Here is a 13,507-nt window from a genome sequence, read left to right as displayed (position 1 = left end):
AGATCATCATCCCACACTATCAGCTTATCCGTGGTGGAACTAAGCATCCATTACATTGCTTCCACATTGGAACCGAGAGACTCCAACACAAAGTCTTTGAGTTGCTCCTTCATTGAGTCCAACTCATCATTGAGTCCATAAACCACATTGAGTGTCACCTTCATATTCCCCATGGACTCCTCGAGATTGGCTTCTCGACTTTCCAAAGCCAACAACATGCCCCTCGATCGACTTGTTGTCCTGGCCCTTACAGGTCTCCATTGGCTCAATCTGATTGGTAACTTCTTTAATCATCTCGATCGGTGCCTTCGCAACCTTAGCTCGGATACCAACTATCACGGCGTCTCACAATCTGTGTGGTCTTAAGCGATTTCTTTGATCCAAATACGCCTAAGTCAGCCTAACTCTCTGGAACTGAGAATTCTCGATAAAAATTTTCCATAAAAATTTTCCAAGGCACTGAAAATAAGCGAAAGTAACTCAAAGATAAAAAGAAAGCTCGAAATAATAAAATAGCCATAGAAAAGCAATGCTCGCAAAGTGTTTGAGTAAATGCCTCAATTAGTGTTCACTACTAAAGAATGGAATACAATGGGATGATTACAAATGAGGGGGAAACTCTCTATTTATAGTTGAGCTCCCCCCAATGGTACAACTAGCTTTACAACGATGGACGAGATCGAAACCTATTTACAATTAATGGATTTACATAATCCCCAAAGATTACACAATCAAATCTTATCAGGTTATAATCTCCTACAATCTTCTAAAATTACTTTCTATATTTACCAAGGTAGCCCCAATTTACCATAAGTGCTACACTGGGCCACCAATGCTTCAAATAGACGGACTTCAGCACTTGTTCTTCAAATCAGGTCAATTCAAGTGGGTTAAATGAACCCCATTTAATAGATTGACCTCCATGAGACGCTCTCTGTGCAATGGTTATGGTTTTGAACTGCGGCCTGTGATACTAGTTGGTATTGGAACTTATATTTCGCCATTTAGGTTGGCACCTCCGCACTAACATTGTTAGTTTATGTTGACATGATACTGATGACCAATCTGATGGTGACATGTGTCAGTCTCTCAGTATGACTCGTGCAAAAAATTAATTTAAAAATATTTAAAAATATATAAATTAATAAAAAAAATACTCTTTTCTCATCAAGAATGAACCTGAACAAAAAGTTGTCCAAATACAATTGAATTTGGACAATTATTTATCTAAATTCATTCTAGATGTATTTTTAGTAAATTTATATGTTTTAATTTTTATTATAAAATATTAGGTTATTATTATCTTCCAATTAAAATATATATAAAATTTGAAAAATATATGCATTAATAAAGATAAAAAGTTTTACATCAAGAATGAACCTAGATGATGGTTGTGCAAATTCAAATGCACGACAATATTTTGTTTAGATTCATTGTAGATATGCTTTTAGTTCTTTTATATATTTTTACATTTTTATAAATTTATAAATTTAATAGTTTCTTATATATTTATATATTTTTATAAAATTATAAAATTTTTATTTATATATATTTTATTGTACATTTTATATAATTTTCAAAATATTATAAACTTTTTATATATTTTTATTTGTATATATTTAAAAAAGATATTTTTGGTGAATTACAATAATAGGGCAAAGCCCAAATAACCAGTGCAACTAGATATTTTATAAAAGTAAAAAAAATAAACTTACTTAAAAATATATCTAGAATAAATTTGGACAAATAAGTGTCCAGATTTAGATATATTTGGACAACAATTTGTCTATGTTCATTCTTGAAGTGAAAACAATATTTTTTTTATTAATCTATAGTTTTTTTTTAATTTTTTAAATTAAGTCCGTCATATGCCATATTGGGAGACTGATATGTGTCACAACTAAATTGTCCATCAATATCATACGTCAGCACAAACTAATAGTGTAAGTGTAGAGGTACCAACTTGGGTGAGGAATGCAAAATCAAATAAAATTCAATTTGAATCGAACTCAAAACTTGAAAAAAATTAAATAAATTAATTCAATTAACTTAAAATTTAAATATTTATAAATTTTAAAATTTCATCATTCCTACTTTCTTAAATTAAAATAATAATGAAGACCTCAAAAAGAGGAAAAGAAACATATAGCTTTTCATTGAGGCCCATGGATATTTTCATGCCCCCTCAAATAATAGCAGCCCAAGTTTTGGTGCACCGACACTAATTTTCAATGTAAAACTACTACCAAGATTTTGCTTCTTAAAAACATTAAAATCATGTGATCTTCTAGAAGAATAACAAAAAGATTTATGCCCAAGTATTGAAATAAAATAATTCATAATATTTTATATACATTCTTTTACATTTCTGTATAAAATACTTTTTACTTTGAAAAAATTATTGAGTTACATTAAAATTTTCTTTTATAATTATAATATATATAATATAAATTTATAATTTATATGTATGAACTTGGAAAAATGAATACAAATTGAAATAATGTACGAAGATAATGTTTGATGTTGCAGATTATATGAAATAGGGACGTCATGTCATATGTATCCATTTTTCAATAGTTTTATGCCACATTAGTATTTTCATACTATATTTCAGTTTTTTTTTGGTAAAACAAACGAAAAATTACATCAGATTCATTTGATCTATCGCTCCCTTAGCTTTATATTGAAAAAGAACTTGTGAGACAGTATGAGGATACTCATCATAAAATTAGAGACTTGTCTTTCCTTATGCGTTCAATTTAGTCAAACAGTTGGCAACACGATTGAAAAAGAATAATATCTTTGTTTCATTTGTTATTTAATTAAATACCAAAACAATGGAGATAATCCTTTCCTTTCCAAATGATGAAGCATCATTTCAGGATTTCACTTTCTATTGTTGGAGTGTCAAAGTTGAAAAAATTTACAATACCATAAATAAATTAATTAATTAAAAGGTTTTCATTTTTTAAATTTAAAATCAGTTTTGCCTAAATCAAACAGTGGCATTTTCGCTATTTAAATCAAGACCCAGGGTGTTATTTACAAAAAAATAAAAATAAAAAACCATAAATGAACTCGTGCCTGCCGGCCTCGGTCGGTTTTTCCTTTTAAAATAGCCTATACGGTGTCGTTTGAATTTTGACTTTATTTAATTATTATATATATAAAAAATAGTCTCTCCGTTTTCACTGGGCAGTCTTAAATGCAAGTCACGGTGTTTGCTGATCACATTGCTTTCTCTCTCTACTGGTACTCTTTCTCTCTCTAGTTCTTTTTGGTAATTTTTTGAAAATATAATTTTGGAAGAAAATTAAGAATCCACGGCATATTTCTTGGCGAATTTTTTTATATATAATTCTTTGCTTTTAGTTTCATTTTCTATTTTTTAATGTAATTTAATGTGACGACATTTTCGATTTCTAGATCTCTAAGCTTGCTTTGATTTTTATTTTAGTTACTTCAAATTATTTTGTTGTGGAAATTTCATAATTTGTGCTAATTAGTGGATTTTCATTTGTATTGAATCGAATTAACAGAGATTTAGTTAGGTTTACTTGTATTGAATCAAATTAACATAGATTTAGTTAGGTTTATTTGTGCTAATTAGTTGATTGTATCTGCATTGTGAAGAATTCCTGTGCAAAAGTTTATGCATTAATATTTTAATTACATACTTTTTATTTATGTGGATTTTTTTTTGTCTGTGGTGAAATGATGCTAAATTTGGTTGAATTGAGGTTTCAGAGTCATTAATTAGTGTAATGCTTTCGGATTTTGGTTATGATTTGGTGTTCAATTTGTATAAAGTGGCAATTTGCAATGGAAGTAGTAATTATAGTTGAATCTGTGAACTGTGGGTTAAAACTTTTTGGCAGTCAGGCCGTACAATGAGCATTATAGGAACAAGCTTTTAAAAATGAGAAGAAATTTGTAGAGTGAAACATGCAAAAGCACTGAAACTATGAAGAGTTGCTTTGATTGCTATGTTTTACTGTACTTTTCAGCAATGTAAATCTCTAAGCCAAGTAATTAATTTTATTTCGTTGTCAATTTGTAAGGTCGTGCATAGTTTATCACTGTCATAGGCTCATAGTTGAATATGTTGATGCTTATCTATTCTTGCCTTTTGGTTTCAGACTTTAATTTCTATGATGTCGGGGAATGCTCTAAGAGATCTCAATACTTTACCTGCATCCGAGAGAAAGAATGACAGCTCTAGTAAAGGTAATTTTACTAAGACTTGCAATGGAAACACAATTGAAAATGTTGAAGAGCTGCAGAAGAAAAACCCTTCCTCTGTTTGCATAAACGGAGGTGAAACTATAAATGCTGCGGTAGAGGTAGCTAATTCGGAAGTTGAATATATTGAGTCTGAGAACTTGGGTGATCTAGAAGATGTTAATACCTGTCTTGAGGTAAAACTTTCTATTTTCTAATTCTTACGCTTCGTTTTGGATTTTTGGTGATCTACCATTTGCTAATACGGGTATTTACCTATATCAGAAGCTCTTACCTGGACTTGAATCCAAAGATTGGGTTTTGGTTGTTGAAACTCTCAACAATGTTCGCCGATTATCAATATTCCATAGGGAAGAAATGCATAGTATGCTGTAAGTCTAAGTTCTTGAATGATTATTTGACTGGAAATACTAGAGGATGGGGTTTTAATCTGATTTTCCATCAGTTAAGTCAGTTGTTCCCTTGGATTTAATTTGACTAATGTATTTTTCTTTATTGTTCTTATGTGCAGGGGTGATTTGATCCCACTTGTAGTCAAATCCTTGAAGAATCCAAGAAGTGCTGTTTGTAAAACTGCAATTATGACATCTGCAGACATCTTCAGTGCATATAATGATGATTTGATTGAGTTTTTGGATCCCCTGGTACTTTCACAATTTCTAAGATTTACTGCCACGTTTGTCTGGGTGCTTGTGTTGGATGGTACACTACCATCTTTTTATTTTTCCCCTCTGTGAACGTTTCTTCATTTTGGGGTACAAGTGAACAAGTTCCTACCTTTCTGATTTGTGCAAATTTTGTTGCTACAGCTTGTACAGCTTCTTCTTAAGTCTTCACAAGACAAAAGGTTTGTATGTGAGGCAGCTGAGAGAGCTTTAGAGGTCATGACTACTTCTGTCTTCCCTATGTCGTTGTTGCCCAAGTTGCAACCCTATCTTAAGAACAGAAATCCACGAATTCGGGCTAAGGCATCGATGTGCTTTAGTCGCAGTGTTCCACGACTGGTAGGCAAATGATATCTGAAACGGTTAAGGCTATTCCAATTTGTGCCACATTAAACATTTAAATTTCAATTAACTAAATAATTTTTTCTTCTTGGCTTTGACAGGGTGTTGAAGGAATTCAAGAATATGGAATCGACAAACTGATACAAGTAGCTGCATCACAGCTTAGTGACCAGCTCCCAGAGTCTCGTGAGGCTGCTCGAACCCTTCTATTAGAGCTGCAAACTGTATATGAGAAATCCAATGGACTCTCAACAACAATACCCGAACAACCAGAGATGAACTCTTGGGAGCATTTTTGTCAGTCAAAACTCTCTCCTTTAAGTGCACAAGCAGTGCTTCGGGTGACAAACATAGCTCGCGAAGGCCTCGTTATTGGTTCCTAACAGTGAGTTCTTATATACATGTGTGTAGCAGGTAATGTTATCTTCTTTTTTATTTTCAATTTACCCACATATATGAGATTTAGTGTGCAGACTGCAGAGTCTACACACCACAGTCACCTTTTATTGCTTTGGTTTTGGTTTTATCTTTTATTTTATTTTTTCCTTGTAAATCCTCTTGAATCATCGAGATGTCTTCGATCGTGGTTAAGAAGTAGTATAAATATGATTGAGCCTTCTTTCTTTGTTATGGTAGATGTTACATAATGTATGTAAATACATATTTGGGTGACTTTATGATTGCAATTGCAGATCTAAAAGACCCAAATAATTTATGTGAATCAATATTGAGTGCTGGTTTAAGATGTGTGGATGTCGTAATCGCATGTTAACATCTTTAATATAATATTGTCACCAAAATTGGAGCTAGTCTAAAGGTTTCCAATAAAATAGCCATTTTTATTTCCTCTTTGTCACTCTCTCAGCTACCAGATTTGGATGGTTGCTAATGCCATAGCTGGATCAGATCTAAGACGAGTGTCGGATTTAGATATAAGTCTGACTTTATGTTGGACAAGATTACTTTTTAATTTTAAATTTCTTTTTCGTCAGCATTATAGCATTTACTAATTCTAATACCTGTAACGGACCATAATAATGCTAAAAAGGATGCTGCAACCACCAATGCTAAAATCTGGACAAATTAAGTTTTGTCACGTTCAGAGGATGGGAACAAAGTTGCTGAAGGTAGATGGAGGTGGAGTAGATCAATTGGTGGTTCACCATTTTACGTGAAAAGTTTGTTGGAAGAGGAAATCTGTTAGTCAATAATGAAAAAGAAAAAAGAACAGGCAATAATTTAGCTGCTGCTGTAGGCATGGTCTAAGCTTATTTTATACCAAAAAAAGATGTTAAACATAATCAAATCAAATTGAAAAGCAATTTCTATGAAGTCTTTTAAAGTTATTTTTAAAAAATTAAATAAAAATATAATGGTGTTGGAATTGAATAATTATGGTTTTTAATTTGTAAACCGAATTTTCTCAAAATTTTTTCCTTGGTAGGTCCGGTGATGATAACAGTTGTCTCTTCACTTTCACTTGGTGGGCACGTAATTCGTCACGGAAGAGCGGCACAAAATGGGGGAAACAAAAAGTGGTCAAAACACACGTAAAATGAAGAGACAAATAAAAGTTTGAATCATCACTCTTCCTATGATTTTGTTTCCACCTCTAAAACCTGGTCTCTTTTTTATTTTTTGCCACCTACTCCATCACGAAATTTAACCATTCCACATTAAAATATCCATTAAATCATTTTCATTCTTGCAAAAAAAAAAAAAAAAAAGTGACCAGATTCAGATCACCCTCTGATTCATGTTTTGAACTATCTTTGTTTTGTCCTATGAATAATCACATGGTAATTTGTGGCAACCTTTCCTGCAATAAAAGATTTTTATGTTAATGGGCATTATCATCGCTGTGATTCTTCTGTTTCTTGGCATTGGAGTGCTGGTTTTAGTCCATTTATGTATAGTAGGCAGATCCTTCATCATTAGACGATTTCGTAACCCTTCGAGATTTGACACAAACAACAATAGCAACACGAACCCAACCATGTCCGAGGACGATGTTCAAAAGCTTTCATGTTATGATTACAGTGCAAAAGAGAAAGAAAACAGCACTTGTTTTCAAGTCCTGGATTGTGCTATCTGCTTGGAAGACTTCAAGATGGGTGAAAAATGTAGGCTTTTGCCACTTTGCAAGCATAGTTTCCATGCTGAATGTGTGGATTCATGGCTTCTGAGGAACCCCATTTGCCCCGTTTGTCGAACCGGTGCCGGTTCAGGCGAGTCCGAATCGGATTTAGGTTGCTGAGCCAGTCATCAGAGTGAAGATTTTATTGAGCTAACAGAGGACCATAGCAGGGAAAGTTGCCATTTCAATGATGTTTAGAATTGAAGTGAGAAATTCGACATAAACCAAACCATGTTCGAGGATGGCGACACAAACCGAGCCGAACGCTTGGAAAGACTTGAAGATGGGTGAAAAATGCAACCACAGTTTCCATTCTGAGTGTGTGGATTCATGGTTCTTGAGGAACCCCATTTGCCCTGTTTGTCGAACCGGTGGTCGGTTTTTGGTCACAGTGAAGAATGATCATAGTGAAAGTAGCCGAAATTTTAATTTAAAATTTAATTTGAAAGACGGTTTCTTGTTTTTCGCATATTCTTTTTGGATGATCCATAGCTTTTTGTTAATTTTTCTTTAACATTTTGGGAGGAGAATGAGGCTGCTTAATGACAAATTCAATATAGACTAACAAATTGATAATGTTTATGTTGTATGAAGTATGTATATATTTATAGGATTTTTAAAATATGTGATAGCCCATATTGAGATATCAACTTAAAACTAATTATGATATCAGTACATCTTAAGGTCTCACTGAATTGATTATTATTAAATTCATGTACGTGAATAGCAATAGGACATATATACCTATATTATGTTACCACTTTTAACGTTTTGGTCTCATATTGAAAAATTTTGAGTTTAGTTCGTAAAGCGTAAGGTTATTAGTTATGTGTTCATGGATTTAATTATCACCGATGTCTTTTTTTGTGAGTTGAACTTATAAATAAATTATGTTATATGACTGGGTTATCTACAAGACCATATTTAATATTTATGAATGATTTATGAATTACTTGTTTACTATTTAAATTTATCATCTAATCATTGATGTCACGTCATGTTTGATAAGTTATGTAAAAGCTTCTCTTGCTAGAAAGAGATGGATCCTTTTTGCGCCACTTAGCATTACTATGCTAGTAAGTAGGGTTTTGAGTCGTAAGGAGTCTAAGCTCGTGGCCATTGAAGTCGGTGCTCTTATGGGTCTCTTCTTGGACTATAAATAAATTAAAATTTTAGGTGAATACTGTGAGGAAATGTCTCATATTTCCAACTGAAATATTCCTTGGAGTGTCTTACAAGCTAGTTTAAAAGTAAAAATGATAAAACTGTGATTTCTCAGGCAAGCTGTAGTTTTGTTGTCTTGTGTTGTGTAAGGAAGTGTTTAACAGGATCTATTAGCACAAAAAGTAAACCCAAAAACTGGCTCAGTCTCTGCTTTAAGATTTGTTGGCTATGGCCGGCATGCATGCATGGGATGCTAATACAATGTTACCATTCCATTACTTTATTTATATCACCTTTTTTATAAATCTGAAATTCAATGCAACAAGACAAACAAAATAATATGATACTCTGAAACTTGATCCTTAAATCTCAAATGTTTACCATTCAAAGCTTCATTCTCCGAATCCATGAAAAAGGCCACAAATGTCTGGGTTTTCATCTTCATAATCATTGTCAACGTTGCATTTTCCCAGAAAACAAACTGTACCCTTGATTTCGAGTTCAAAGGTGCCTCAAATTCAAGCAATGAGAATGGCGATTGGGGTGGATTTCTTAACCAAAACCGTTGTGGAACCACATTCAATGGCTACCTCAAAGCATTGGGGGTTAGAGCAAATCAAACTGGGTTTATATTCTTGGATTCAAGTGAGCAAACGAGGTGCTTGAATTCAATGAAAAGATTCGATTGTGGGATGGAGAAGCTAACATCGGGTGGTGGGGGATGCTCCAATTATTCGACGGCCGATGTTGAACAAAAACTGGGGAATGAGCTGCGGAGTTTGAGTGAAAATTGTAGGTTTGCTTCATGTGGTTCGTGTGTTAGAAGCTGGGAATCCATTAATGGAGGGTCGAATTTAGAAGAGTCGATGATTTGCAGGTTTGCGGTGCTGGTTTCATTAACAAGTCTTAAGGTTGAAGATGAGGAGAATATTCAAAGGATTTATGAATGCCTTTCCAATAACACCCGCGTTTATGGAGGTAACAGGTTCTCTCTTTCAATACAAACTATAAACGCATAATCACTAATTTGTCTTTAACATTTACATTTTTATCAATTTAGCCCTTATTCTTTTCTTAAAAGACTTAAAATTGATATTAATCTTACAAAAAGTTGAATTGTTGTTTCTTTAATGGAAATTCAGACTAAAATATTAATCCACATGCATTTCATACTTTTTTTTTGAATATTTATGAACTTTATATATATTGAATTATTTTATTTCTTTTGAATATTTTTAAAATTTTAAATAATTTGACGTGACAAATAACACAAATAATATCATGCCAAACCAATATTTTTATTTAAAAGCGATTTTCAATTATTTTGAAAGGTAAATTATCAAAATTAATTAAAAAAGAGGGTCAAATCGATAAAAATATAAAAGTTGAACGCTCAAAATTAATATTATGCCAATTATAAAACACAAATTTAGAGATTTGAATATTTATTCCATATAATTAAAATCAAGTTGTTTGAATGGGATTGAACAATTTGGTTGAATCGAAAATTGACATGAACTAGTTGAATCAAGAATTATACCAATTTTAAAATTTTTTAATGATATATTTAATCCAACTTCTGTTCACAGAGAAGGAAGAATTAACAAAGAAATCAAAAGGAAAAAGGGGTATTTGGATTCTAATTGGATGCATAGTGGGGTTTGTTGTCATTATTGTTACAGTCATCATCTTCTCCAAGACATGTTGTAAATCAAAACCATCCTTCAAAACACATGGTATGTATATATGTTTCAAAACATCAGTTGTTTCTTCAATTGTTCATATCTAAACTAATTCAATTCTAATATTTTTGAAGCAATTAAGGATGTTTTATTGAAGAAACCAGGTTGTCCCAAATTCCCAATCAAAGAGGTTTATTTTGCTACCAACAGTTTAGATGAATCAAATTTCATTGGTGAAGGAACTGCTGGTAAGTACTGGCTTGATTGGTTGGGCTTTCTATTTCTTTTTAACATTGCAAGATTGAGTACCTTCTTGGATCTAGGGCTATAGAGTCAACCTGAGGTCGAAAAGTAAGAAGCTCTTGAAATTAAGTTTGAGTTTGATTGAATATCACTATAAAAGTTAGTAAAATCGGGTTATTGCAGTCCGTTTATATGATTTACATACTCGAGCACAAGTTTGAGTTTGAGTTCAAACTCATTTCATATACAAAATTTTTATATGCAAAAATAGGGTGAATGTTATCTTGTAATACAATTTGAACCCGTACTAAACAGATATCTAACAAAAACTTTAATCACCACCCCATGCAAGTCTAGACTTTATACTAATTCTTTTAAGATTTTAGATTTAAAATTTAAGCATATATACATTAAGGGTAAAGTAGTAATTTAATATAAAACACATTATAAATAAATAAATAATGCCGGTTTAATCTCAAGAATTGCTCAAATCAAGTATTAAGGTACTCAAACTTAGCTTACTTAATAGTTCGAACTCAACTCAATAATGACTAAATCAAATTCGAATTCTTTTAGTTTTTTTAGTCAAACTTGAATAACTTACGAGAAAACTATATCTCAAAATGGGATGAATAAACAATATAATCATTTTAAATTTCGTCCATCTCATTCTCATGGTTGTAGATATAAATTCAATTTATGTATATATATCAGGAAAGGTGTATAAAGGCATACTATCAAACAAGGAGCATGTTGCAATAAAGCACATTATAAAGGATGGAAAGGTGGAGACATTTGTGAGGGAAGTTACAAGTTTATCTCACATCAACCATCCAAACCTTGTGAGATTGGTTGGTTATTGTTCAAGTAAACAACATTGCTTCCTCATATATGAACTCTGCCCTAATGGGAACCTTGCAAATTGGCTATTTGGTATGTTTCTTGTTTTTTGGTTCAATTTCTTGCCATTTGTCAATAACGCTGAATTGAAATATGGGTTATAACAGGGAAAGACAGGGTGCTTTCATGGATCAAGAGGCTGGAGATCGCGGTCGGCAGTGCTCGAGGTCTTCAGTTTCTCCATACATATTCTGAAGGCTGCATAGTTCATCGTGATATCAAGGTCAGTCAACGTAGTTTCTCTCCAATAATATCGCAAAATCAAGTTATGATGGGTTTTAGTGTCTTAACTTTGCAGCCAACAAACATTCTGTTGGGGCCAAACTTTGAACCGAAGCTGTCGGATTTTGGGTTATGTAAGGTGATTGAAATTGGGGAAACCTATGTGAGCTCCGAAGTTAGAGGAACATTCGGGTATGTCGACCCTGAATATCAAAACGATCGCCGAGTCAATTCATCTGGCGATGTTTTCAGCTTTGGAGTTGTGTTGCTCCAGATCCTGTCGGGGAAGAAGGTTTTCAATTTGAACCTGGAAAAACCAATCCCCTTGAATAAAATGGTCAGCAACCCTATCCTAATGTTTACGATACCAACAGAAAAATGATGAGTTTGAGCACCATATATGGTATAATAGAAGCTTAGTGCTGAATCTGACAGGCCAGAATCCTAAGAAGAGGTGGGAGTGTACAACGATTTGCAGACCCAAAACTTGAAGGCCAATACTCAATGGAAGCTTTTGACATAACATTCAAGCTGGCACTCTCATGCACATCACTCAAACAACAACGACCATCAATGGAGCAAGTTGTTGTCAACTTAGAGAAGGCCCTTCACATTTCAACAATGGCCACTGCTTCAACTCCACAAACCACACCCTAACTCACCAATACTTTTCAATTCTCATCTATAATTCTTGGCCTTTTTATAAAATTTCGAGGGTTAATGTAGTAGAAAAATATACCTTTAAACGAATTTATTTGATCAATTAGGAGACAATTAATAAAATAACTAAAAAATATGTAATTTATAAAAGTAGAGGATTAACCAGGAAATATGTATTGTCTTCTTTTTTCGAGTTTCTTAGTTGATGTTATAAAGGTAAAGCGTTTGCAGCAAACTATTTTATGTGTAGAACAATTAAGAAATACTATTTTCAGGATATAATGCTTTTACTTTTCCGTTTATTCTGTTTATGTATATATGATCAATCTTATTATAAGTTCTAGTCATATCTGTTTTTTTTGACACAATGCTTAAAACTATCAATAACCACTCTCCAAAGTATAATGCGCTTCAGCACACTCTGACCCGCATCCCCCTGCATTAGTAACAATGCCCATACCAATCGAGCTAAGACTCAATGGACCTGTTTATATATATTGTATTTTTATTGTTGTATATATATATATATATAACATAAAATTTTAAGAAAATATAGTTTATTTGAATATATAATATTAATATGTTATTTTTTGGGGCTTGCAACATGTCTAACCTTATTGTCCAAGGCTGATATTGCTAAGAAGAAGGGAAAAGGACAAAGTCTCCTCCTCCACCACCTAAAGCCAAAAAGCAAAAGAAAGTAGTTGGGAAATGAGGCACCAAGGTTGTTGAATAAAACATGCAGGAATAGAATGAATTCTCTTCAAAGGAAGCACTTGATTGAAGAAAAGAATATCAACCTTGATGACTTTATTAAAGCTAATGCAGTAAGATTTGTTAAGAACATTATGCTGGGTGTTCTATGCTCATCTGAAGTAGGATTGTGCTAATTTTATCTCAAAGAACTATATGAAGGTTTATTTTCATAGGGTATATTTTGAGTTTAACCCTTCTATTATTATTGATTTTGTACAAAATTTCTGAACAAGAGAACAGGTGTAGTGCCCCGATTTTTGGGAAGTTTAGTTTTGAGCAGGATTTCCTAAATCGAGAGATTTCTAGGAATGGGCAAGGTGTTGGTTTAGAGGTTTATTAGTAGATTGATACTCATTCATTAGATGTGTTAATTAGTTAGAAATGAGAATTTAGGATTTAATGCTTATATACTAGTTTGTAAGAATAGCAAAATTGTTGGGGTCAATGTGTAGAAACTAGAAAGTGGGATTGGAAGAGGTGAGGTCCTTAAATTG

General features: G+C 32.8%; 3 protein-coding genes across 4 annotated transcripts; all 3 read left to right on the top strand.

Annotated features, from left to right (window-relative positions):
* Positions 1-3,103: 3,103 nt before the first annotated feature.
* Positions 3,104-5,994, top strand: LOC105798307 (uncharacterized). Its single transcript, XM_012628332.2, has 6 exons — positions 3,104-3,252; positions 4,140-4,418; positions 4,507-4,613; positions 4,754-4,886; positions 5,052-5,246; positions 5,351-5,994. Exons 2-6 carry the CDS (start codon positions 4,152-4,154, stop codon positions 5,630-5,632), a joined length of 984 nt encoding a protein of 327 aa, XP_012483786.1. The 5' UTR covers positions 3,104-3,252; positions 4,140-4,151; the 3' UTR covers positions 5,633-5,994.
* A 1,098-nt stretch (positions 5,995-7,092) lies between these two features.
* On the top strand, positions 7,093-7,506 carry LOC105797434 (probable E3 ubiquitin-protein ligase ATL44). Its single transcript, XM_012627414.1, has one exon. The coding sequence runs from the start codon at positions 7,093-7,095 to the stop codon at positions 7,504-7,506; it is 414 nt and encodes a 137-aa protein (XP_012482868.1).
* A 1,197-nt stretch (positions 7,507-8,703) lies between these two features.
* LOC105798306 (probable serine/threonine-protein kinase PBL28) lies at positions 8,704-12,547 on the top strand. Of its 2 annotated transcripts, XM_012628331.2 has the most exons (7): positions 8,704-9,528; positions 10,140-10,286; positions 10,367-10,480; positions 11,190-11,408; positions 11,483-11,598; positions 11,674-11,934; positions 12,033-12,547. In XM_012628331.2, exons 1-7 carry the CDS (start codon positions 8,958-8,960, stop codon positions 12,252-12,254), a joined length of 1,650 nt encoding a protein of 549 aa, XP_012483785.1. In that variant the 5' UTR covers positions 8,704-8,957; the 3' UTR covers positions 12,255-12,547. The 2 variants fall into 2 exon arrangements, with proteins under 2 accessions (XP_012483785.1, XP_052477392.1); XM_052621432.1 differs by having other exon boundaries at positions 11,483-11,934.
* Positions 12,548-13,507: the final 960 nt, after the last annotated feature.

The sequence above is a fragment of the Gossypium raimondii genome, chromosome 9 (genome assembly GCF_025698545.1).
Source record: "Gossypium raimondii isolate GPD5lz chromosome 9, ASM2569854v1, whole genome shotgun sequence".
Classification (NCBI taxonomy): domain Eukaryota; kingdom Viridiplantae; phylum Streptophyta; class Magnoliopsida; order Malvales; family Malvaceae; genus Gossypium; species Gossypium raimondii.
This window is presented reverse-complemented; position numbering and strand designations above follow the sequence as displayed.

Coding starts and splice junctions, on each gene's coding strand:
- LOC105798307 (XM_012628332.2), top strand. CDS start 4,152: ATGATGTCGGGGAATGCTCTAAGAGATCTCAATACTTTACCTGCATCC. Junction 4,614..4,753: donor GAAGAAATGCATAGTATGCT/GTAAGTCTAAGT, acceptor TCTTATGTGCAG/GGGTGATTTGATCCCACTTG. Junction 5,247..5,350: donor GTCGCAGTGTTCCACGACTG/GTAGGCAAATGA, acceptor TGGCTTTGACAG/GGTGTTGAAGGAATTCAAGA.
- LOC105797434 (XM_012627414.1), top strand. CDS start 7,093: ATGGGCATTATCATCGCTGTGATTCTTCTGTTTCTTGGCATTGGAGTG.
- LOC105798306 (XM_052621432.1), top strand. CDS start 8,958: ATGAAAAAGGCCACAAATGTCTGGGTTTTCATCTTCATAATCATTGTC. Junction 11,409..11,482: donor CCTTGCAAATTGGCTATTTG/GTATGTTTCTTG, acceptor GGGTTATAACAG/GGAAAGACAGGGTGCTTTCA. Junction 11,935..12,032: donor CAATCCCCTTGAATAAAATG/GTCAGCAACCCT, acceptor TGAATCTGACAG/GCCAGAATCCTAAGAAGAGG.